The 24707-nt window shown below is 40.3% G+C and overlaps 1 protein-coding gene across 3 annotated transcripts; it reads right to left on the bottom strand.

Annotated features, from left to right (window-relative positions):
* Window positions 1-13228: 13228 nt before the first annotated feature.
* LOC147863066 (putative ion channel POLLUX-like 2) lies at window positions 13229-21589 on the bottom strand. 3 transcript variants are annotated; one of them, XM_087321441.1, is made up of 24 exons: window positions 21321-21587; window positions 20252-20319; window positions 20007-20176; window positions 19611-19864; window positions 19424-19495; window positions 18990-19065; window positions 18779-18877; window positions 18149-18303; window positions 17624-17728; window positions 16767-16853; window positions 16607-16691; window positions 16083-16230; window positions 15906-15982; window positions 15741-15821; window positions 15405-15572; window positions 15199-15312; window positions 14988-15080; window positions 14384-14537; window positions 14217-14293; window positions 14069-14116; window positions 13887-13956; window positions 13688-13761; window positions 13491-13601; window positions 13229-13388 (listed from the first exon to the last, which is right to left on the bottom strand). In XM_087321441.1, exons 1-24 carry the CDS (start codon window positions 21515-21517, stop codon window positions 13290-13292), a joined length of 2682 nt encoding a protein of 893 aa, XP_087177567.1. In that variant the 5' UTR covers window positions 21518-21587; the 3' UTR covers window positions 13229-13289. The 3 variants fall into 3 exon arrangements, 2 of the variants coding, with proteins under 2 accessions (XP_087177567.1, XP_087177566.1); XM_087321440.1 differs by having other exon boundaries at window positions 20252-20328; window positions 21321-21586; XR_015529956.1 differs by lacking the exons at window positions 13229-13388; window positions 13491-13601 and having other exon boundaries at window positions 13744-13761; window positions 14217-14289; window positions 20252-20328; window positions 21321-21589.
* Between the last annotated feature and the right edge of the window lie 3118 nt (window positions 21590-24707).

Consider the following 24707-nt stretch of genomic DNA (forward strand, 5'->3'; position numbering starts at 1 on the left):
CGAGCCACTATCAGGCTCCCCTTGCTGAACTTCATTACGCCGTTCCGGATGCTACCTGTGAAGCCTTCATCGTCTAGCCTCCCGGCCGAAATCAGGTTCAATCGAACCTCCGGAACGTGTCGAACATCCTTCAGCAGCATCTTGCATCCGGTTGATGTCATCAGCCACACGTCTCCTATGTCGGCAATCCGGCACGTACCTTCATTTCCCATCCGAACATAGCCATGCTCACCGGCTGTGTAGGATGAGAAGTATTTCTTCTCCGGGGTCAGGTGGAACGACGCTCCGGAATCGACCACCCAGGTCATCTCTACACCGGCAAGGTTCAGCTCTGTCTCTTCGGTAATGAGCATTATCTCTTCTTCACTTGCCGCGAGTGCCGTCGTTCCTTTCCGGTCCTGCCCTCGCCGATCCGGACCTCTCCGGTCCGTGGCTCCCCGGTATGCACCGTTTCTCTCCGGTGACTTCTTCGAATCGGTGTCGTCGGCTCCGTTGTCCTTTCGGTAATGCCGACAATTCTTCCGGAAGTGCCCCGGCTTCCCACAGTGGAAGCATGTGGGTCTTCCTCTTGACTGCGACCGGGTCCCCGACTTCTCCCGTCTTTGCGGACTCCGGTTCCATTGTCTTCCCCGTTCCGATTCGGTAAGCAGCGCCTTCGAGTCGGTGGCCGGTTCTTTATCTCTCCGACGCGCTTCTTCGTTCAAAATGCTTGTCTTTACCGTTTGTAGAGACAAGTTATCTTCGGTGCAAGAGGTGCTGAGAGTCACCACCAAGTTCTCCCAGCTTTCCGGCAATGTACACATCAGAATGATGGCTTGCATTGCATCCTCCAACGGGAACTTGATCGCCGCAAGCTGGTTCACGAATCCCATGAACGTGCTCACATGTTCCACCATATTCTCGCCGTCCCGGTACTTGAGGTTCACTATCTTCCTCATCAGGGAGGTCCGGTTCAACGCATTCTTCCTCTCATAGAGGCCCGACAGCTTCTTCCACATCTCATAGGCGTTCGTATCGTTCGCCACATGTTGCAGGACACTTACATCGACATATTGCCGGATCGTCGCTACGGCTTTCCGGTTCAGGAGCTTCCACTCCGACTCTATTACCCCCTTGGGTATCTCGGCATTGTCGATCGGTTCGTACAGGTCTCGGACGATGAGAAGGTCTTCCATCTTTATCTTCCAGTCGGCGTAGTTCTGTGAGTTCAACACCATCATGCCCGGAGGCCCACTACCGCCGCCTTCCATTTTCTGTGTTACCGTCGCTCTGATACCAATTTGTTGAGGACAGTGCTCGGCCACAACCGAGGAATAGGATCAACTCACAGTAAATAGGAAATACAAAGTACACGAAGACAATAGAGAGAAGAGTACACAGGGTGTTTTACGTGGAAAACCCCAAATGGGAAAAAACCACGGGAGTCCTCAAACTCCAACTATCAGTATACACAGAGATGTACAATGGTGAAGCTACAAGGCAACAACCTTGAGCTCACTATCTTCGCCACAGGCGGCGGTAATACACAGAGGCGTCGACCTCTTCCTCTCTCTCTCTCTCTCTCTCTCTCTCTCTCTCTCTCTCTCTCGGCTGCTCTCACTTCGCTCTCTCAGCTGAAAACACAAAATGAGCAACAACATAAAACTGTTTGCCCTAAGTCATATTTATACACATATGACTTTCGGGCTAATTACAAATATAGCCTCAAGGGCTCTTGGCAAACATATTCACAAATATGTCCCCGCATCCGGATCTCTCTCCGGGTACATTCGTCATCCGGCTCCGTAACCGGGATCTTCATCATCCGGCTCCGTAGCCGGGGTCTTCATCATCCGGCTCCGTAACCGGGGTCTTCATCATCCGGCTCCGTAACCGGGGTCTTCATCATCCGGCTCCGTAGCCGGGGTCTTCATACTGGGTACTCTTCATTCCCGGTGAGTACTCTCACCGGGCCTGTATCTTCATCCGGTTCCGTAACCGTAACCGGGCTTACCGTCATTCATTTCCGGACATCCAACCATCCCAGCCGGAGGGACCGTAATCCCAACAGTTCTCCGAGATTTTATTCCTCACATAACCATGCCTTTCTTGGATGATATACCCATTAAAGGATGCGAGGAAAGAATGAAGAATGAAGAATTGGATAGTGGTGGATGTCGGAACTTCGTCAGGAATCACATAGAAGATTGTGATAAAGTGCTTTCAAGACTAGAGGAGGTACACCTAACACTTTCAGCTCCAAAATCAATATTCGGGGTTCAAGAAGTACTAGTGGTAGGACATATGTGTGGGCCATACGGAAGAAAGCCAGCACCAACAAAGATCAACGCAATACAGAATATGAAAGAAGAATGCAACTCTGTATCTGAAGTTTCGGAGGTTCTTGGGTGCATGTGTATTGCAAGTGGATTCCACATTATGCCCACATATCAGATCCATTGTATCGGCTATTTAGAAAAGGGGAAGCATTTGAGTGGACAAAAGAACACTCAAATACAATTAAAAGACTGAAGGAGAATTTGGCTAAAGCTCCTGCATTGAAACAACCTGACTACAGCCAACCAATAATCCTCACAATTGACTCAAGTCCGATTGGAATCGGGTGGGTAATAAGCCAACAAGATGAGGAAGGAGAAAGACATGCGATTCGATTTGGTGCGAAGGTACTTAGCGGACGTCAACGAAAGTATGCGGAAGTGAAGAGAGAGCTCTGGGGATAATCATTGCTATCAAGACGGATAAGGACTATCTGGTTGGTGTTGAGGTGATTGTGGAGACAGATTGCTTGCCAATTCTGGGGATTATTGCAAATTGCAATATTCCAGACCAAGCAATGCTTAGGTGGTGTATCTACATCAAAACCATCAACCCAGATGTTCGACATATATCTGGTGAGAAGAATGCAATGGCTGATATGTTATCCAACGCAAAATATGAAAAAGAAGAAATGGTAGAATCAGATAGCGACGAAGAAGAATCAGCTTTGGTCATAAATGCAATTAGAGGGGGTGAGCCACATGAAGAACATGATTTTAAAGAAGAAGAGTATAATGAAGAGTTTAAGGAAATCGGGAAGTATCGACAAGCACCATGGAAGGAAGGAACTTGGAGTGGGAGAAACTTCTCAAATTTCCGAAAGAAGGCACACCGATTTTTCTTGCACCAAGGTTACCTTTGGAATCACCCAAAGTATAAAATGGGAAATCCACAACGGGTTATCTGTGACCAAGTGCAACGGGAGCAGATATTAAAGGAATTACATGACAGGGAGTGGGCTGGACACCATGGAGTCTGGGCAACATTTAGTAAAATAAAGGAAAGATATTGGTGGCCAGGATTCTACAACGAAATCAAGAGGTATGTCGAGACATGCTCAACCTGTCAAATCTACTCCAACATTAAGCATAGAGATGAGTTGCACCCAACCTATTCGCCGAATATACATTACAAGTGGATGGTTGATATAGTGGCTATGCCAATGGGGGCAAGTCAAAAGAAGTTCTTGGTACTCGCTAGAGAAGACCTTACAAATCAAGTTGAAGGAAGAGCACTGAGATCGAAGACCACATCGGCAGTATGTCAATTCATATTAGAGGATATAATATGTAGGTATGGGTGTATAGGGAAGATAGTGGCTACTAGAGGTGAGCTCAATTCTGATGAAGCAAGAGAGTTCTTTTATAGAATTGGAATTCGGTTATCATTGACCACAGCATATAATCCTGAGGCAAATGGAAAGATAGAAAGAGGTCATAGCCCGATAGTTAAAGCACTTGCAAAAGCATGTAAAGGCAAAGTAGGTAATTGGCCAAAGTTCTTGCCATATGCATTGTGGGCGGATAGGACCACACACAGTTCGGTTACAGGATATATGCCCGATAGAGCTCATGACAGGACAAAGGCTGATGATGCCGATTGAAGAGAAGATTGCTACATGGGCAATGCTACCATGGGAGTCAAAGATGAGTAAAGAAGACTTGCTAGCAATTCGTATCCGACAACCACAATGTCAAGCAGAAGATGTAGAAAAGGCTACTGAGAAATTGAAGGAAGCTCGGATAAAGAACAAAGCAAGATTTGACAAAGTAAATAGATTAAGACCACGAAAGATTCAAGAAGGAGACTAGGTGTTGGTACTGGATAGTAGCCTCGAGAACCAGAACAGTACAATGAGGAAGTTCGCAAAACGATGGTTTGGGCCTTACGAAGTACGGAAGGGGATTGATAAAGCTACCTACTACCTGAATGAGTTGGATGGGACTGAGATCCAGACACCGATTGCGGGAAAAAGAATAAAGATTTTTAAAAGAAGAGAAGACACCAAACCTAGTTTCATAGAAAATGAGGATGAAGAATTTTTCGAAGAGGATCAAAATGAAGTGGTGTGAACTCGCCCATAGGTGTGCAAGTTCAGAGGGGGTGGGTGTCGTGAAGTTGACACTTCATGATGTGAAAACAATGTCAAAAATCTATAGAAGTACATTTCCCATATGGAGCTTATGACAAGGAGCATGAAGGAATTTTCGGTTCGTGAATCGGAGTTCAGAAGCCCAAGATACAAGCTTCGGAAGGATTAATGTTACTTGGGACAAAAATGTAATTATGTCAAAAGGGGGAGCCAAAATTAAATAAGGGCTATTTCTATAATTTCTTAAATATAGAACTATAAAATTGAATTGTAGCATCAATAAATAAAGAAAATAAAAATAAAAATAAAAATACAACCGCCTTGCATGAGGCGGTTTGTCAACCGCCTTAAGAGGGTGGTAGGGCGGTTGACCACCCTATATAAGCCACGCCTATGGTGGCTAAAGGGAAGGGAGGAGGAGAAGGAGAAGGAAGAGAAGGAAAGGCGAGTGAAGAATCTCGCGTGGGTATGGGATGCAGAGCTCGCCAAAGAAGATGGAAGGAAGTCGCAGCCCTGCAAATGGGGCTTCCGATAGAAATATGTATCTGATTCAGACAAGCCCAAATATAAAGCCTAGCTTGTTGCCAAAGGATTCAAACAAGAACATGGGGTCAACTACGATGAGATATTCTCGCCAGTAGTCAAGATGACCACCCTTCGGCTCCTACTTGGGCTCGCAGTGATTGAAGACCTAGAGCTCAAGCAGCTAGACACCAAGACGACATTCCTACACAGAGACTTGGAAGGCGACATCTATATGTCTCAATTGGCAAGCTTCACGACTACATCTATATGTCTCACACCTCGTATATCAACTAAAGAAAAGCCTTTACAGCTTAAAACAAACGTTGAGGATGTGGTACCAAAAGTTTGACTCCTACATTAGGCAGCTTGACTACCACCGGTCCAACTTCAACCCATGCATGTGTATTCCGCAACTAGCCAACGAGTCTTGGATCTATCTGATCCTATATGTCGATGACTTTCTCATTGTAGGGAGCAATAGAGCAGAGATTGAAAGGCTAAAGCGGAGCCTTCACGACAAGTTCATGATGAAGGAACTCGGACAAGCCTGACACATACTGGGCATGAGGATTGAGCGAAACTAGACGACAAAGACCCTCAGACTCTCCTAGTTCGACTACATTCGTAAGGTGCTGAAGCACTTCAACATGGAGAACATGAAGCTTGCATCGACTCCACTACCGACTTCTATCAACCTATCAAACAGAGACTCTCCTTAGACAGATGAGGAGAGAAACCTCAATGGAAAAATACCCTATGCATTGGCCGTAGGAAATATCGTGTACGCAATGGTGGCGACCTGTCCTAACCTTGCCTATGTCGTAGGGGTCGTCAATCATACATGTCAAACCCAAGACAAAAGCATTGGGAGGCTATCAAGCACATCTTCAGGTATCTAAGAAGAACTGAAGATGTACAACTGACTTTCGGATCGGCAAAAGCAACCAAAGTCGAAGGCTATACCAACTCCAACTATGCTGGAAACACAGATAATCAGAAGTCGACATCAGGCTACCTTTTAACCTATGGTGGCGGTGCCATATCATGGAGGTCAAAGCTTCAAGAGTGCGTAGCCCTGTCTACAACAAAGGCAGAGGACATAGCAACATCCGAGGTAGCAAAGGAAGCCATTTGGCTACACCGATTGTCGGCCGACTATGTTGGAAACACCGATAATCAGAAGTCGACATCAAGCTACCTTTTCACCTATGGCGGCAATGCCATGTCATGGAGGTCAAAGCTTCAAGAGTGCATAGCCCTATCTACAACAAAGGCAAAGGACATAACAACATCCAAGGCAGCAAAGGAAGTCATTTGGCTGCACCGATTGTCAATTGACTTATCGGTGACAAGTCGAATCGACCACCCAACGCCGACCATCTATTGTGACTCTCAGAGTGCAATACACCTCATTCGAAATCCAATCTATCACGCGAAGATGAAACACATTGAGGTGTAGCTCCATCATATCCAGGAGCTTGTAACAAAGAAGAAGCTTGAAATCTGGAAGATTGACACCGAGGTGAACATCGTTAATTGCCTAACGAAGCCACTCTGAGAACAACATTTTAGTGTATTAAGGACAATGATGGGACTACGACAAGCGATTGAGCAAAAGAGAGCCGAATGAGGAGCAAACGGTAAGTCGTGTTATTGGTTTTAGGGTTAGGGTTAATGGTAATGATGATTGGTGATGATAATCAAGATAGACACGGTGTAATAGTGGAGATGATGAATGGTATGATGGTGAGAGAGAACATGAAGAACCAGACAAGCATTGAGGGGTGGGGGGTGGTGCCTAGAATGGCTCCACCCCCCTCCCAAGGGGGTTCAACGTTGTCGTAGTGTAATTCGCACACTACGTGAAAAATTGCATTTTTGGTCTCTCCGGATAGGACATGGAGTACTCGATGAGAACCGGAAGGAGGAACTGGTAAGGACCAGACCCGGTAAGGAGACCTAGTAAGAACCGGATGAAGAGACATATTTGTAAATAGAAGAAAGTATAAAAATATATGTTCCATGCATAGGGCAAAATTCAAACCTTGCACCTCAATGTTAATAATGTAAAGCCTTACCATTACACTAACATATCATTAGTGTTAAAAAAGTAAACGTCCCACATAGAAAGGTAAGTTCACGCTAGGATAAACTTTAGTTAGAAGAAAACGCATGATAAAAGAAAAAAGCTATGCATGCACATGTAGCGTGCATGAACACCATAATCAATTAAAAACACATCAAGTTAGAAAAAGTAGAATCACTTTAGAAAAAGCATGTTAGAGAAAGCATAGAGTCTATCTATAGAAAAAGCATGGATTGTTAAGACTCTCTCATCAATATATAAGGATGAGGAGCACAATCTAATATGGGGGGGTGTGGAATATTTGGAAATTGGATATATTTCCTAAAACACCAATTAATATAATATACTCGTGGGATTCACGAATTTTTGATCAAAATTGTCCCTTACTACCTAAATATTGATGAAATACACTAAACTTGTGGGATTCACGAGATTCATAACTTACTTATCTTTCTACCTATTCATTACTAGCCTTATCTCATATTCTTCTTTCTCCTAGTCCAAAACCTCAATGGTTCCCACCCGACTCACGCAACGATCCGGAGCCAAAAGGCATGACACATTTGGTGAACCCGACGTGAAGGCGGGTGGCAAGGAGATGGAGAATCAACAAGAGGCGATGAGCATAATGATGATGATGATTGAGCGGATGCAACAAGAGCAACGTGCGATGTCGGAGATGAAGTCGGCAGTAGAGCGGCTTGTGCAACAAAACGGGCAATTCAACGGAAATGATGTGTCACGCTATCTACATGACTACAAGGCGGAGATGATGCGATGTGGAATACCGGAACGATTGCAAGTGATTTCCTTGAATTGGGTAGCCACGGATGAGTTACAAGAGAGAATCTACAAGATACGGCAACAAAACCCTATACGGGGGTCCTTTGAAGAAGCTTTACGAGAGGCATATGACTATGAGAGATCGAAGAGACGAGATCGACGCGAGTTCGACAAGTGGGTGGGATTGACAAAGACTCACCGAACTGCGACACTAGCATTCTTAGAGTTGGAGTATCGTTTTGCTCAACTCTCAGAGCGGGAACAAAGATCGGTGGGGGTGGATAAAGTCCTAATGTTCGTAAGATCAATCAATCGAAAAGAAAGGATGGACATTGGGATCGAACTCGAAGACGATGACGGTGCGAATGGTCTTACCGAGGATTGGGCCGAAGTCGAAAGGGTATGCAAAAGATATGAAAAGAGGAAGACGTGAATATTGTCGGCAACAACATGGCCTATAAGGGATGGTAGATTGAGGAAAAACGATGTAGCCGATATGAAGGCCGAAATACAATATGATGGGACCACGGGGGAGAGTGTGGAACAAGACACCCTCTTGTCTTGTGAAAGAATGACGACCAAGGATAAGGCCGATAAGCTAAGAGTGGCGAACACCACTTCAAGTGTAGAAGAAGATTTTGGGATACGAGTGTTCGAGACATCGGATGAGAAAGAGGTAAGCATAATCGATGCTTGCATAATTGATGGATATAAAGAGTGCAAGCAGGACTTGATTGAGGAGGTCCCCACGAAAGATGACATCAAATCAGAGGTGGCTATGGACAAATCGATGGTGTATGACCGTATCGAAACTTTCTCACCACTAGTTCCAGAGACTCTGGCGGTTGCGTTCGAAAGGCAACGTGAGACCGAAGAGACGGAAGGTGGCGGAGGGAAAACGAAGGTCGACGCCGATGTATACGACGGAGAGATAGTTGAGAAGGTGGCTATGGGTGAAACAATAGAGGACGGTAATACAAAGGATTCCGGCCCACTAATTCTAGAGACTTCGGTAGTTGTGTCCAAGAACCAACGTGAGACCGGAGAGACGGGAGGTGGGAGCAAAGAATGTAAAGCCGGAAGTAGGTCTGGACGGAAGATGATCCGGTCGGAATTCCGGTCTAAACGAAAGCTGAAGCAAGCGGAAGTGGATTCGGACAAAATCCGATTCATCGAGTTCGACGTGGACGGAAATCATTCCAACCGGAAGCCGATTGGACAAGACCGATCCGGAAAGAAGTGTCGAAAGTCAAACCGGTTGAGACCGATGAAAACAAAGAAAAGAAAGCAAATCCTGACAGAAACCGATCGGTCGAAACCGACCCGGAAGGGGACCAAATCGGTAAAAATAGATCAACCGAGTCTGGTTCGGGTGAATACAAATCGGAATGGAAGCCGATTCAACCGAAAGACGATCGGGCGAGACCGATCCGGAAAAAAGTCAATGTTGTTAAAGATAAGGAAGAGGCCAAGCGAAGGCACTACCACAGACGACAAGGACCAAGCGGGCCAAGTGGATTTGAAGAGTGTTGCCAAGGATGAGATCTTAACAAAGACGGTGAGCTATAACATGAAGATTTTCAACTCTAACGCGAGATTATACGACAAAGGTGAACAAAGTGGGAGGCATGGCACATGCACAAGACAAGAAGGGTTATGCTCAAGAGGATCACAAGGAGCCATGACAACCAGCCATGGCAATGCAAAGAGAGAACAAAGAATATGGTGGATCAGATGGCGACAATGGTTCGGGTTGAAAGAATGGATGTGCTCAAACTGGAGAGACAAAGTCGACATAGCAAGAGAAACGGAGGGGATTGCGAGTAAAGGAGAAATACGAGAGCCGGCAACCGGTAACCGAGCGGAGCAAGCAACTGAAAACTGAAAACCAGACGGAGCCGGCAACCAAGCACGACCGGCGACGAAACCAACCAGGCGGAGACCGGACGGACAAGACTAACAATCACCGACAACTTTGGCACATACCGGAGGATGTGCGGGTTTAGAGGGGGCGAGTGTCGTAGTGTAATTCACACACTACATGAAAAATTGCATTTTTTGGTCTCTCCAGATAGGACATGGAGTACCCGGTGAGAACCGATAAGGACCGGACCCGGTAAGGAGACCCAGTAAGAACCGGATGAAGAAGGCCGGTGAGAGTCTCTCACCGGATGAAGAGACATATTTGTAAATATAAGAAAGTATAAAAATATATGTTCCATGCATAGGGCAAAATTCAAACCTTGCACCTCCATGATAATAATGTAAAGCCTTACCATTACACTAACATATCATTAGTGTTAAAAAAGTAAACGTCCCACATAGAAAGGTAAGTTCACACTAGGATAAACTTTAGTTAGAAGAAAACGCATGATAAAAGAAAAAAGCTATGCATGCACATGTAGCGTGCATGAACACCATAATTGATTAAAAACGCATCAAGTTAGAAAAAGTAGAATCACTTTAGAAAAAGCATGTTAGAAAAAGCATAGAGTCTATCTATAGAAAAAGCATGGATTGTTAAGACTCTCTCATCACTATATAAGGATGAGGAGCACAATCTAATATGGGGGGGTGTGGAATATTTGGAAATTGGATATATTTCCTAAAACACCAATTAATATAATATACTCGTGGGATTCACGAATTTTTGATCAAAATTGTCTCTTACTATCTAAATATTGATGAAATACACTAAACTCGTGGGATTCACGAGATTCATAACTTACTTATCTTTCTACCTATTCATTACTAGCCTTATCTCATATTCTTCTTTCTCCTAGTCCAAAACCTCAATGGTTCCCACCCGACTCACGCAACGATCCAGAGCCTAAAGGCACGACAACATTAGGGGGGAAGAGAGAGACAGAGAGAGAGACAGAGAGAGACAGAGAGCCCAGATGGATGTAGCTTAGTTGGTAAGGTTGCCCACTAGAGACCAGGTGGTCATGGGTTCAACCCCTAGATTCCATAGTGGCATCTAGTGAAATAGAGATATATATGAAGTATATAATAGAGAGGTGAGGAAATTGGGTTTTGAACCCAAGACACAGTGCTTGTAGTGTTATCGACTTACCACTAGGGTAAGCTAATTACGATAAAGAGAGAGACTTACCCTTTGGCATTCACACCTAGTCACACACTCACACCTCTTTGTATCTACCACACTCACACTTACATTCACACTCATAATCGTATAAAATCACACATACATATCCACACATTACATCTTTCACCCTCACTTATCACACTTATCAATCACCCGTACATCTCGTACGGTAACAAGTCGAAGACTGGCTCAATCAGACAAGCCGAAAAAGCAAAGTCCATAGAATCGGAATGCCAAGACGCCGAAGACGCAACATTGAGCAAGGATACCAACAGGAGAAAAGACAATCGAGGGGCGAACGAAGTTGAAGAAAGATCGAGGATCCAACAGGAAGCACAGGATCAAGCACGAGCGGAAAGCAGAGGATCGACTAGAGGTCGAAAGTTAGAATTAGACATGAGCCGATCCAGTCAAACGAGCCAATTCGGACGTAGACCGACTCAAACAAGCCGATTCACCCAACTTAGACAAGTCGACCCAAATGACATATGATCCTGATAACTTGCTAAATCAGGCTAGATCCGGTATGGGACGTTGATCAAGGCTCAAGTCCGTCTCGATCCATTCGCTCGAGGGTAGTGGGGTAGATTGGCACCCTTCTTTCTCCCTCTTTTCTTATCTATCTATCTTATACTTCTTTTTTTCATGCTTACATTAGGAAGAATCTCTAACACGCACACACAAACACACATAGCCCCATGCATTCATGAATGTCATCATCATGAGTCCGGATGATATGCTACATATATGATATTCAAGGAACGATTGGCATTGCGAGAAGTCAACCATGGGGGACAGAATGACCAATACAACCCATTTTATTGCTTATCGTCTTTGCTACACACACATTCCTAGGCTCTATACCCTGAAGGCCAATGTTAGACCATTTGTTCACTTGCAATGACTGGTTATTGAGAGGTGGATTCGGAACTGTGTGACTTTGAGAATTACCATGTGGCTTCACACAAGGGGGATGTTGAATATACTACTAGAGTGATTTTCACTTGTTATTATGAGTTGCCCCTACAATTCTAAGATTCAACATGCCATCATTGGTGTCATAACCTTCTTATTATCTTATTATCATTAACTTGACGTGGGTAAAATGGTACTTTCAATTCCCCATATGTTTGATAGAGTGAATCTTCTCCCCGAGGACATTGATTCCTCCCTTGACAATTACATATGTTAAAACTTTGAGCTCATTTCATTAACATTCTTTTATCTAGGTGACAATCTCTTATTGTTAATCACATAGTAGAATATGTGGTCTAATGCATTCCATAGATATTTATATGCTTCCTTCCCTAGTACTGCAATTGTTTCCGGTTTAGCTAAGCATCAGTCCAAATCCTTCACCAAGGCATGTCTCCTCTCATTCTGATGTTTATTTTGTATCCTCCATTTGTTCTTGTGATGAAAGAAAAATTCATACATACAAACACTAATACACAAGCATGCATGGATATACGAACACCCACAAATATAGAGAGATCAACATACATATACACTTGCACATCCACATCTCTGGCTAACCCACAATCATCACTCTCCAAATAAAGACTTTTTGCTCAAACTTACTCACATGCCATTCTTTTCCAACCTTAGTTTCAATAGCCATCATAAAGACTCTATAGAGCAATCATACAAATTATTTTTAGTTGCTTGCAAGAATTGATTATTCTACATAAACTCCAATCCAAGCAAGGTTGCTCCTTTGGCCTATCATTATTATTGAATGCATTATCCATATTTGGTATAGAGAATAGACTTATGCATTAAGGGAAGTTGACATTATATTTCAGCTTTGAATTTGAAGACACTAAATTTCATTCTCTTTGTCTAATTGTATAACAGAGTACAATATAAAATGGGTTAAAAGACACTGATCTAAAGGTAACTTTTCAAGCAAAAAGTGATTAGGGAGAAGGCACCCCTAGGATTGATCATGCTTCTACCAAGGTGGTGTAGAGCTGGGTGAGGATATCTTCACATATGCCAATCATTGCTTCAAGGAAGTTTCTGAATTATCTCCCATCATGGATCAAGGGGCATGTGGCTATAATAAATGGCACTTTCTTCCATTATTTCAAACAATTACTTGGCATTTCATCAATGCTTCACAAGGTTCCCGATTTTGTCCATATGCCAACCATCTTCAGAATGAGAAATTCACTCCCTAATGCAACTCTGTGTAAGAAATGAACTAGCTTAGTGATTTCAATCATTGTTAGTTTAATTCTCCACTAAATTTTGGGTTCCATTTTTCATTTATGATTATTCAAATTGCTGACCTTTTATCGACTTCACCTTATATGGTTTATGGTTGAAACTATGTCGTACTAAATACCAACCATGTTCACAAGGTATTGGCTCTTTCACAACCCTTTTGGGCTGTATTGAAATTCAGATATAACCACGAGGGCATCGCCAACTGTGAAACTCAATGGATCATCTTTTGAACAAGGATTTATTACCTGAAAAGAAGACATTTGTATTGTCACAAAATACAAGCTAATAGACTTGATTGAAAGATTTTGAAGATGAAAAGCATTTAACACATGACAAAGTTTGTTTACCGTCTTGCCACCTATCCTAAAGCCAATTGCAACTTCACCCTTGAGAATTGCTCTTTCAGAAATTTCGGCGAATGATATCATCTCCTCCAGTTTTATGTATCTCCGAATGTCCTAATAACATAAATTTCAATTCAATGACATCTGATTCAATCTTCAAATTCTCTATTTTATGGAAAGTATGCATATATAGAGGACACCTTCATGTATATCTCATTTCCCCAAGAGTTTAAAAGCTCCGTCCATATATCATTTAGTTCAGGTTCCTCAGCCACTATTTTGAACATCGATCATGATATCATCACAATTTGCAATATGATTTCCATTACAGTTGCGAAATGAGGTTTTAGGTTCACCGGCACAAACTGAAAACAAATTACGATCGCAATCCTAACTGACCTTGAGATGTGACAAGACCCATGATTTCATCCGCCCCAATGGCTGTCAAGTGTGGACGTAGGTTCATAGCCTAAATACCCAGGGTTGATATTTTGAGAGAGAAAAGCAAAAATAATAATGCAAAAAACAAAGATAAAACATGTGCCATTGAAAAGGAAATTATTTTGGCAAATAACAACCACCTGTTTTCCAAGGTCCACATTAATGAATTCTGCAACAAGGCTGACAACCTAGGGAGAAAACAATAGAAAAAAGGACATCCGAATGGCAGTATTCGTTAATTAACTCGTTGATGCCTAGCAAATCTTTTGGAAATTTCTTAGTTAATACCTCAATGTCTAGTTGTTTGCATGTATATTCAGCCAGGAGGAGTGCCAATACAGCCTTTTTATCAGGTTTTGATCTATCTGAGTCCCAAACATGATCACAAATTGCAAGATTGTAATCTTAAATGAAGTCATGAGTAAACGTAACCTAAATGCAAGATATATTGTAACCTTCTATTTTCCCTATATCCTCTGCGACAACCAAAATAGAAAGGGGCATCTTTGTAGCATTGGCGCGGTGTGCCTTCATGCCCGACATTGTTGCTGATTTCAATGGATTCAGTATTGCTGCTTTCAAGTCAGTCCTACTCATAGGATTGCCGAACTATGCATGAAAAATGGTTTAAGATGAATGTTTTGAACACTCATATAATAGCTCGATTTTCATCAATCATGAAAAAACTAAAAAAGATTAGCAACGTGAAAATCGTAAATATAAAGATTGTGTTCATGTCAGTATACACATTTCAAATCATAACACTATATTTGTCAAAAAATGATATCCCAGAGGCTAGCTAGGAATAAACTTTAAACTTTTGGGGAAAGATTTTGTATTTGCGATACAGAATGGATTTGATTTTCTCAATATATGTTTCGTAGTTGGGGGGGGGGGGGGGGGGGGGGGGGCTTCCTAGTGGTAAGCTAAGTCTTTACTTACATGTGCACCCAGGCATGGTTAAACACATGACTTCGCTACAACAGTATTGGAATGACCGGATATTTTGTGCTGAATTTAACCTCATTATTTCGTAAACCAGTAGGACAAAAACAATACCTGGTTTATGACATTAATGTTTTGCAGTTGTTTCTCCTTTTTCCTGTTAATGATTTGCTCTCGTACTTCCACAGGTGTGTCAGCGACTATCATCTGAAAATGCATCACAAAATAAGTTTATATTTCTGATGTGCACACAAAACATGGTAACACACTCTAATCAGACTGAAGGGAGCATGTTCGCATATATGCATGCATATATTGCACTTACTAGCTCACTACCAGGCCCAACATAATCATCATATTCCATAATCATTTCCATCACACGAGGATGCCATCCAAGTATTAAAATCCGTTCTTTGGGCCCAGCTTGCCAATCTGCCGCCTACCAATAATATTCAAAGCATTTTACTCCTCTTTGGCAAAACAAAAACAACAAAAAAATGTGAAGTTCAGGATTGCAGCTCATAAACTTGCCTTTGGAAGAAATGTTTTTGCTGTAGACGATGGAACAGATGTATTCATCGAAAGTACGGGTAAATTGTGAATTGATCTTTGAGTAGAATTCTCATTCTTTAGATTTCTACATGTGACAATCTCATTGGGTGCTTGTTTATATTCATTTTTGGCACAGATAAGCATCAGCTAGGCAGAAATAGAAAGGAAAAAGCAATGACATACTTTCAATATCATAACAAATGAGGCAAATTTTTTCAACAATGTAACCTTTTATCAACAAATTTAGTGAAGTTAGATTGGAGAAGAAGGTATAATGCATCAACATATCCCTAAAATGGAGCGCCAAGAGATTACCTTATCAGTTTCCTTGAGCTGCAGTGAATCTTTTGGATGAAAATAAATCTTTCCCTCACGGATGAGACCACATACTATAGCCTGAAGAACAGGAGATCATGAAGTGGAAACATGAGACAAAAAAATCAAGATTTCTCCTTGTCTTTTGCAGCCATGTGTTTTTACCTTAGGAAATCCTGTCCTCACTTCTTGATAACTGATCCCTGCAAGGTTTGGGTAGGTTCTCAAGTTTATTACTTGCTCTGGTTGCAAATTCCAAGTAAGATGTTAAGTAAAGGTTGTGTATGTTTCAGTTTCCTGATAAACTTCACCATATTTTCAATAATTTAGAAAGGCATTTACTATCATGCTCAAGAAGTTCACGATACACATCAATCAATCCAGGTTGCCGTGAACATTGGACCAATATCTTTGACGACAGGTTTTGCAAAGGGTTTACTTTCAGTCTTGTACAGGACTTCAAAAGGTTCAATGTATTCAGATCAATAACCTGAAACAGCCATACAAGCAAATCAATGGTTCTTTGTTAATCACCGCGAGAAAATGCCTCCGGAAAGTAGAAAAACAGAAATTAATCCAGAAATTATATTCCAGATAAAAGTTGTTTCTCTAAATGTTCAAAAATATGCATACATTCTTCCCCATTATTTCCACTCTTTTCTCTAGCTATAAGACGACGTCTTATAAGGTGTCTAAATCGTGTCACTGGAATGAATATCAACATGAATAATAACCAAAGCTAAAATGTACAGATACACAGCCATCTGCTACTACAAACAAGCATATGCAAAAAATATATAGACGAGCATGAATTGGTTTTGAATAATAACAAGTAGCTACAGCATGAAAGTGGCAAGAAACTAGACCTCTACAACAAGATTCCCTGGTTTATTCTCCAATAATGGTTGTAATGCCAAGACAGTTGAGACTGATTCTGCATCCGCTTCATACCTTATACAAGTATTAGTTACCATATTAGAAAATCGCCTTAAGTAACTTTGAAACATTTTTCTGAAACGCACATACTTGTTTCCAGTTGAAGCTAACACAATGATTGACCGAGCATTGCCAGCAGCTACTTTCTCAAATGAGATTGTATTGCTTAAGTTGCCACTGTATTATAATCAAACAACGGAAAACATTGAAACTGGTATGAGGATAGCTAGATATATATGAAAAACATGTTGTGTTAACCAATCATATATCAAGTTAACTTGACATATGAAAATGATCCATACACAAAGATGAAGGATGTAATCAAACAAGTAAATGCACACAAAATGTGCCTAATATTTTTAATGAATATTGGATAATTGAATTTCTATTATAGTTTGATTATGTAATCGATTTGGAATTGTTACCAACCTTTTTTATGTCCGTCTATAAATCTATAGAGTACTGTGTGAGATGCTGAAATGTGACGAAATCTTACCATGAGACCAAGGTTTCATAACTGCTGATAGCTGATTGGTAATAAGTAACACCAAAAATATACTAATAGTTGAAAGGCTTGAGATTGGACATTATCATTCATGATTAGTGCAAAACTTTATAAGTATTAATTTGGTAAGTCCTAGACTCCCTTTTTTAAGGTTGCCTATGTTTCAGTTTCATATCGTTTAGAAATTTCTTCCTTGTCAAACTCTTTACTTAATCATAAATGCAGAAAAGAAGATAACGGTCCTCTGACACAAAATGACTTGTTTTGACATACTTGTCAGGGAATTAAACAGCACAATAATGGCATTGATAGCATAGATTACTTTTTTTATCATACTGCTATCTAGCAAAACAAAACAAAGTCCCCAAATTTCATATATGATCCTCAAAACAGCTCTATGATCTACATCGCATTACGAACTGAAAACAAGAACGAGTAAAACCTTCTCGTATAGATATTGAGCTGATGAAGGTCTTTGAAAGCATAAGATACCATATTTTCTGTAGTTTTTCTCTCGTGATCTGACAACAACAGGACTGTTTGCTTCCTGGAATAAAATGGTACAGAGATCATTCAATGTGAGTTCCTTCCTACTGTTTTATTGCAGAATAGAATTATATCAGAAAAGGTACAAAATGCAGGCAATTCTCCATCCCAGTTTTCATATTTTTTCTCATATTCTGACAACATTTGAATACAAAAATAAAAAACACCATTTTTTATGTAACTTTTCTCTCATATTCTGACAACAAAAGGACGGTTTGCTTCCTCGAAAAAAAATGATACAGAGATCATTCAAAGCGAGTTCCTACTGTTTTTGCAGAACAGAATTATACAGGAAATGGCACAAGACACATGTGATTCTACATCCAAGTTTTTCATAGCATGCAAAAAAATATATACAATATTGGAATACAAAAACAAAATTTACAATAGACACATATAAAATGAGGATTGCTAAATATACCGTGGCCATTGCAAACCATTGTGACGAGCTATCTCGTGGGATTTATCCAACTGCTTCAGAACGGTTGTAAGATGATTGTTCATTCCACAAATAACTATATGTCCATTTTCCACGACTTCTGAATGTGCTCCTTCCCTCAACCAATCCATGTGACTCTTCAAAAAAATTTAATTATATAGAATAGGATTAAAATTATCATAATTTTTCAAAGTGCTCCTCTGCTATACAATGCGCATAAATAAACAGATTTCTGTTTTGGACATATACACCCTTTCCTCTTAAGATTAATGCCTCTAAAAATGCTAAATTAGAGTATGAAAACCATCCATGGACCACACATACCATTTCACTTCTCTGTAGGGTTAATGGTTTAGGTTTTAACATCCGTATACCCACCTAGTAAACTTCAGATTACTACTTTTATCATATGTATAAAGCGCCCACTGTCTTCTCCTCATCAAGTAGTAACATGGAAAAAAAAGACATTTTATAAAACAGGACCATGATGGCATTGTTAGTTTGATCTCAACATTTTTGCTAGTCCTTCAGAGCAAAATTTGCATTTATGCATCCCAAATGCAAAGCTCAAACTTCAAATAGCTAGGCCGATTGTTCAGAGAGTCATAATACCGTGAATTGGTCTGTCATTGTGCTTATCAAAAGGGAATAGAAAAGCAGGCCACCGATAGCCAGTATGAAGCCAATGGCACGATCCATGCCTGTTGTAAACTAGAAGCACAGAAAAATCAGTCAATTAACAAGGACGCATATGAAAATAAAGAATAACATGGAGAGTATACATGTTGAAATAATTCAGTGATCTTTTTTATCGTTGTTGCACCTCGAGGTGTGTAGACGAGGAGGAAACACAAGCCCAGGCATCCCAAAAGGAATCTTTAATGCTTTCTTCGGAGCTCCTGATTCTCATCCAAAACAATAATGTAATGGGTTAGCTTTATAAAATATATAGAAAACATGATTGAAATTTATTGAAAACGTCAAAGACAATGCTAGATGCAACAATGCACAAGAGAATGTATAACAAAGTTTGAACAGAAGAACGCTTTCATATACATTATCAAAATGTGTTTCATTGTTCCTGTTGTTGGTTGCATGTAATAATAACATTTATGCAAAGGATAGCAATTTATAGTTTCCGAACCCTTGGCTAATGGAAGGATATCTTCATTGGAAAATCAATAAATAACTTTTTTTGCTCATATCCAAATTATGGTATGCATCTGAATTTTAGAAAAACAGACACAACATTCATACCTAACTTTTGAGAAGAGAAGACCTCCTATGCATATAATGGCGAAACATGTGAACGCTAAGAAGAGAATATACCTACCAAAGGGAGGGTAACAATGTTAATGACAATGAACAAAAGAAAGACCTCTGAATCTATCAAATTCTGACCACCTCTTTGTACATACTCAATATAATTAAGGTTTTAGCTTACAATATGGGATTCCGTTCCAAAGTAACATTCATCAAATAAGAAATCCGAGACAAATCCAAGGAAGGGAAAACAGGTAATCGGTTTTGTAACACTGATGTAATTGCACCAAATTGCCAGAGAGAGTTTGAACTGTCCAAGCTTATTTTTCTGGCGACACTCCCACATACAACTTGGAAACAATTAAAACAATCCTTTGGATTTGCCCTTATTTTGGTTGCCATGAAGAAAACAGATCCAACCAATCCAATTACAACCTACATATATCCAAAGAAAAATGCCTATATTAGCATAGATTTTGAAGCCAAGATGTGCATTCTTGTTGAAGAGTGTTGATTTCATTAGAAAGGCAATGAGAATTCATGATATCCAGAAACTGATTGTTGATATGCACATTACCTTTGCAGTTACAATGGAGGGCCATCGAGACTTTTTCAAATGTCCTTTAGATAAGTCCGCCCTGTTGGGTTCAAAAAAAATGATTTGATCACCACTTTGAGCAGCTTGGCATGCTAGAAGTGGAATACTTTCAGAAATATCCGTGGAATCTAGCTTCTCCTTTTCTTCTCCTGCATAGAAAATAGTTAATTCATGCCATGGTATGATTCTTATCCCCAATGTGGTTAGGAGCCAAAAGAACTTACCTTCAGGAGATGAAAATGCTGTAACCCTCTTCGCCTTCTGCCTAACAAAGAGGTATCGGATCCAGAAGCTATTGTCCCTATACCAAGTACAATTTAATGAAAGATGGCAAAATTTCTAGTAATTCTTCTGGAATGGACGTGTAATGAAAGAATGTAAAGTTTACATGTGCAGTGTGTTAGACCAGCAACGATATATAACCCCCGACCATCTTCAGCTTCTGGCACATGTTAGTTATTTATTATGGTGGAGAGGAATACAATGTATACTAAAGAAAAGGATAAACAATGGTTATGTGAATAACCATCCATTCAATTTGACATGTTTAGCATTGGACTGGAATTTCCAAAAGTTGTGTTATCAACATGGGCTATGGCAATTTATTATGGCAGAGAGGAATACAATGTATACTAAAGAAAAGGATAAACAATGGTTATGTGAATAACCATCCATCCGATTTGACATGTTTGGTATTGGAATGGAATTTCCAAAAGTTGTGTTATCAACATGGGCTATGGCAATTTATTATGGCGGAGAGGAATACAATGTATACTAAAGAAAAGGATAAACAATGGTTATGTGAATAACCATCCATCCGATTTGACATGTTTAGTATTGGAATGGAATTTCCAAAAGTTGTGTTATCAACATGGGCTATGGCATTAACATATCACCAGGAAGAAAACTTCCATAATGCTGTGTAAGCATACAACATTCGTGCGGATTTGTATATTCATCCAGTCTATGAGTTGGTTTGTTGAATGGAAGCAATTATAGTCACAAAAGAGGTGCCAAGATATGGTAATAACATAAAATCAAGCAATTAGAGTATAATGGTTATGGATATACATATATGTTAATGGAATCAAAGCTTTGTATGGGGGAGGTTTTACTAGAATCAACTTACCAAGAAGCAACATTATGTAATGGCATGTAAGAATGCAATGGGTTATGCACAATTTATATGGAGGCTCCACGTGAGAGAAGCCTTAGTTACCAGCCATTACCAAGAAGCAAAGTCTAAAAAGAATGGTACAATGAGAAATAAGACAATATAATTATTAGTATTACCTAGAGGAAAGAAGACGTTTGGGAGAGACAGGGAACGGAATCTGGGATATGAAGGGAGAGTGGCACCAACGGTGGCCAATCATTGGCGATGACGATGACGATGATGATGAAGAAAGAGCATCCGGAAGAGGGGAAGGAAATCTGGAACAGGAGATTCCCAAGAACAGAGCCTGAGTATGGAGTGATGAGTAATACATTGTTAATTTTTCTCCTCTCCCTGTTTTTTTTTCCCTTCTTTATTGATGATGATCCACACAACACCAGGGGAATGATGAATAAACGAATTAGTGAATGAAAAAGAATGGCTAAATGAATTCTGTGTAAGCAAAAATTATCTTTTATACTGACTGATTCACGTATTGAATCTTTACTTATACTTTTTGGGCTCCTTTACATTTGTTTTATTGTCATTTTATCCAAAATCTGTCTACGTATATGGGCTTTTCTTTTCAATAGGCAACAAAATCTCTTGAGAATCCTCGCACAAACCTCGCAAACCCTCGATTTCCCTTCTATAAATTCACATCTGACCGTTCGATCAGATGCAAATGTGATAGATAGGTTTCTTCTCGGATGCGAATCATGGTCCTAATAGTCATGAGGAAATTGAGTCATGAGGAAATTGAGTCACGAGGAAATTGAGTCACGAGGAAATTGAATGATTCGAGGGCTTAATTTGAAGGCTTCTTACAGCTCTTTGAGGAGCCACAACAACAAGGATCAAGATGTTACCATGTCTCATTAGGCCTCATCATTGGGGAAGTCGAGAAAAGGTAATACATAAAATAATATACAAATATAGTAGATGTTTTCTTTTACAACTTTACGGACAAAAAAGGAATGACAAGTTCATGAAGACCGGATAACTATGTTAGCAAGTGTGTCGTCGTTGGTGTTTAGGAACTCCCCCCCACCCCCCCACCCCCCGTGAAAGGGTAAAAGTTGGCATGGCACTACTTTGATTAAGCATTCGCCTTGCTCAACTTGGATCATCTAGTGATTTGGGTATAGTTTTTCATTGTTATCATAATGCTTTTGCTCTATTGTTTCATAACGTCTTCGAACCTCAAAAAGATTGTAAATCTTTTTAGCCTTCCTTTGTGTTCACCCACACCTTCTCAACTATGTGTTGTGGACAGTGGCACCAACAAGTATAAACTTTATCTATCTGTAATAGAATGAATTTACTACAATTAAAAACTCATACCCTACTTTTACTCATCATATGGGCTCCATGGCACATGCTTTGGATGTTTGCCCTCTCCTAATATTTTCAAACAGAAGGAAGGACTAATAAGGACAAATCACTCACCTTGTGTTTTTTTTTGGCTCACGTGGTAAATACCTTTTTGACTTGTTCTTTCCTTTCATGATGGAAGGAATTGGTTTGAAAAGGCAATGCATTATGCCATCATTTTCACTACTTTGTGTTATGTAAAGGTTAATGTGTTCTCATAATATTGTTTGTAATTCACGGGCTTTATAACCAATTCTTCCCTATTAATCTACTTTAACTAAAATTTCATCAAACTTTGGATTATGTCTTTATCATAGAAATCTATGTGCATACGAAATGAGAGTGGAACCACCTAGGTTCTAAACCAGGGAATATGAGATCAACGATGTTGCATTTATAGCTTGTCGAAGTTGTTGGTTTGCAATGGTACAAAACCCTAGTTATTTCGCGTGTCAATAGTTGCAACTTGCATACACATTTAGAATCGCCTAGGAGAATGTGTTTGTGAATGGATGCACAAGTTTCAGTTTTCTTGGTTTATGAAAGTTTGTATGGCAACATTGTGTGTGCCAAGAGGGTGCAAAATTGTCTCCTCTTGAATGATAGACACATTTGTGTGATCTGTAAAATGTGTGTAATAGTGCACATGTAAAGATGCATAATGGTGTATGTGTGTAAATATGTGCATAAGCTCAAATGCGCAAGTGTACAAATGAATATGCATTCGTATATTTTTGTGTGAATTATTTGCTTGTGTATTGCACGAGTAAAATATTTGTATGAGCATAGAGGTTAGCGTGCATTTAGCTGAATGGTGTGTGTGTGTGTGTGTGTGTGTAATCTTGTGTATATGTGTAGACGTAGGTGTTCGTACTCAAGCGAATATGTGAGTGTGAAATTGTGCATGTGTGGATTTATAGATATGGGCATATATACTTGTATGTGTGTATTGTGGAGTGTCTAGGGGAAAAGTAGTAAGGTATTGTGTGCATGTGTGGATTTGTTGATGTGGACACACATTGCTTGTATTTGTGTATTGTGGAGTGTCTAGGGTGAAGAAAAGTAGTAAGGAGGGGAACTTTAGGATATAGGGTAGTTTAGGTATTTATAATTTGTTGGAAGTTCTTCCTTATGAGTGAGTTAAAGTGTTTAGGGAAGAGGGGCAAAAGAGAGGGGAAGTTGAGGAAAAGGGTAATGACCATTGACTATAGTGGAAATTAGGCTCAAGCTAACCCCATCTTTGGTTAATCGAATGTAGGGCTTAACATCAAGGATCAGTGTGTTATGACAATGTCATTCGCGGTGGTAGTTGCAATGATATAGCATTATCAATTGCTTTGGTACGATTTATAGGCCTGTCGCCTACTCACTTCCCTTCCCTTTTGTTTTTCCCTTCACTTGTCATAGCTAGGCCTAAACCGGCATAAACTAGGATTAATCAATTTAGCATTCGCTCTCGGTTAGACATATCAGGCAATCAACCTTAGGTAGGGCTGATTTAGAGAAATTAAGCTTAAGTATGGCCAAAAATGTTTCGTTTGGGCCGATTGTTGGAGTTGGTTCTTATTTTACATTTTGCGGCAATTATTTGCCAAAAAACCAAGTTTTTGTGTTGTGGCAAGAATTCACGTGTACATGTGAAATGTAGACTAGCACAATCGTGGGCCTAAACCAAGGATAATGGCTCTATCAATGAAAGGGCTACAAAAGACAACAAATGATTATGCACTCCTTTGTCCTTCTTTAGATTGAGCTTCTTGTCTTTATTTGAGTGGGATCACTTATAAAACATGCATTGTTTGTGCGGGATAATGTGCTCACCTTTTGCGATTGTGCCAAAATGTGCGAGTATAAGTACTATGAGAGTAGATACATGTTTACATGAAAATGAAAGAATGTAATGTGCATGTGATATATGTTCAAATGTTCATGTGTGATTATAGATAGATATTTTTAGTGTCAATAGAGAGGCAAATATTGACCCATAAGACCTAAGTACAAAAGCTATCTTGACGCGTGTCTTGTACCTAAGAAGGGATATTCATACTTTGAAGCACCAAGTCTTGATGTGTGAATAAGGCATACATATATGTGCTCAACCCTCTATGTTCTCTTCAGAAAGAGAACACCTAGAAGGTTGTATGTGTGCA

The sequence above is a fragment of the Azolla caroliniana genome, unplaced genomic scaffold, assembly GCF_043228905.1.
Source record: "Azolla caroliniana isolate FFs.n. ecotype wild unplaced genomic scaffold, voAzoCaro1.0.p SCAF_6, whole genome shotgun sequence".
Classification (NCBI taxonomy): Eukaryota; Viridiplantae; Streptophyta; class Polypodiopsida; order Salviniales; family Salviniaceae; genus Azolla; species Azolla caroliniana.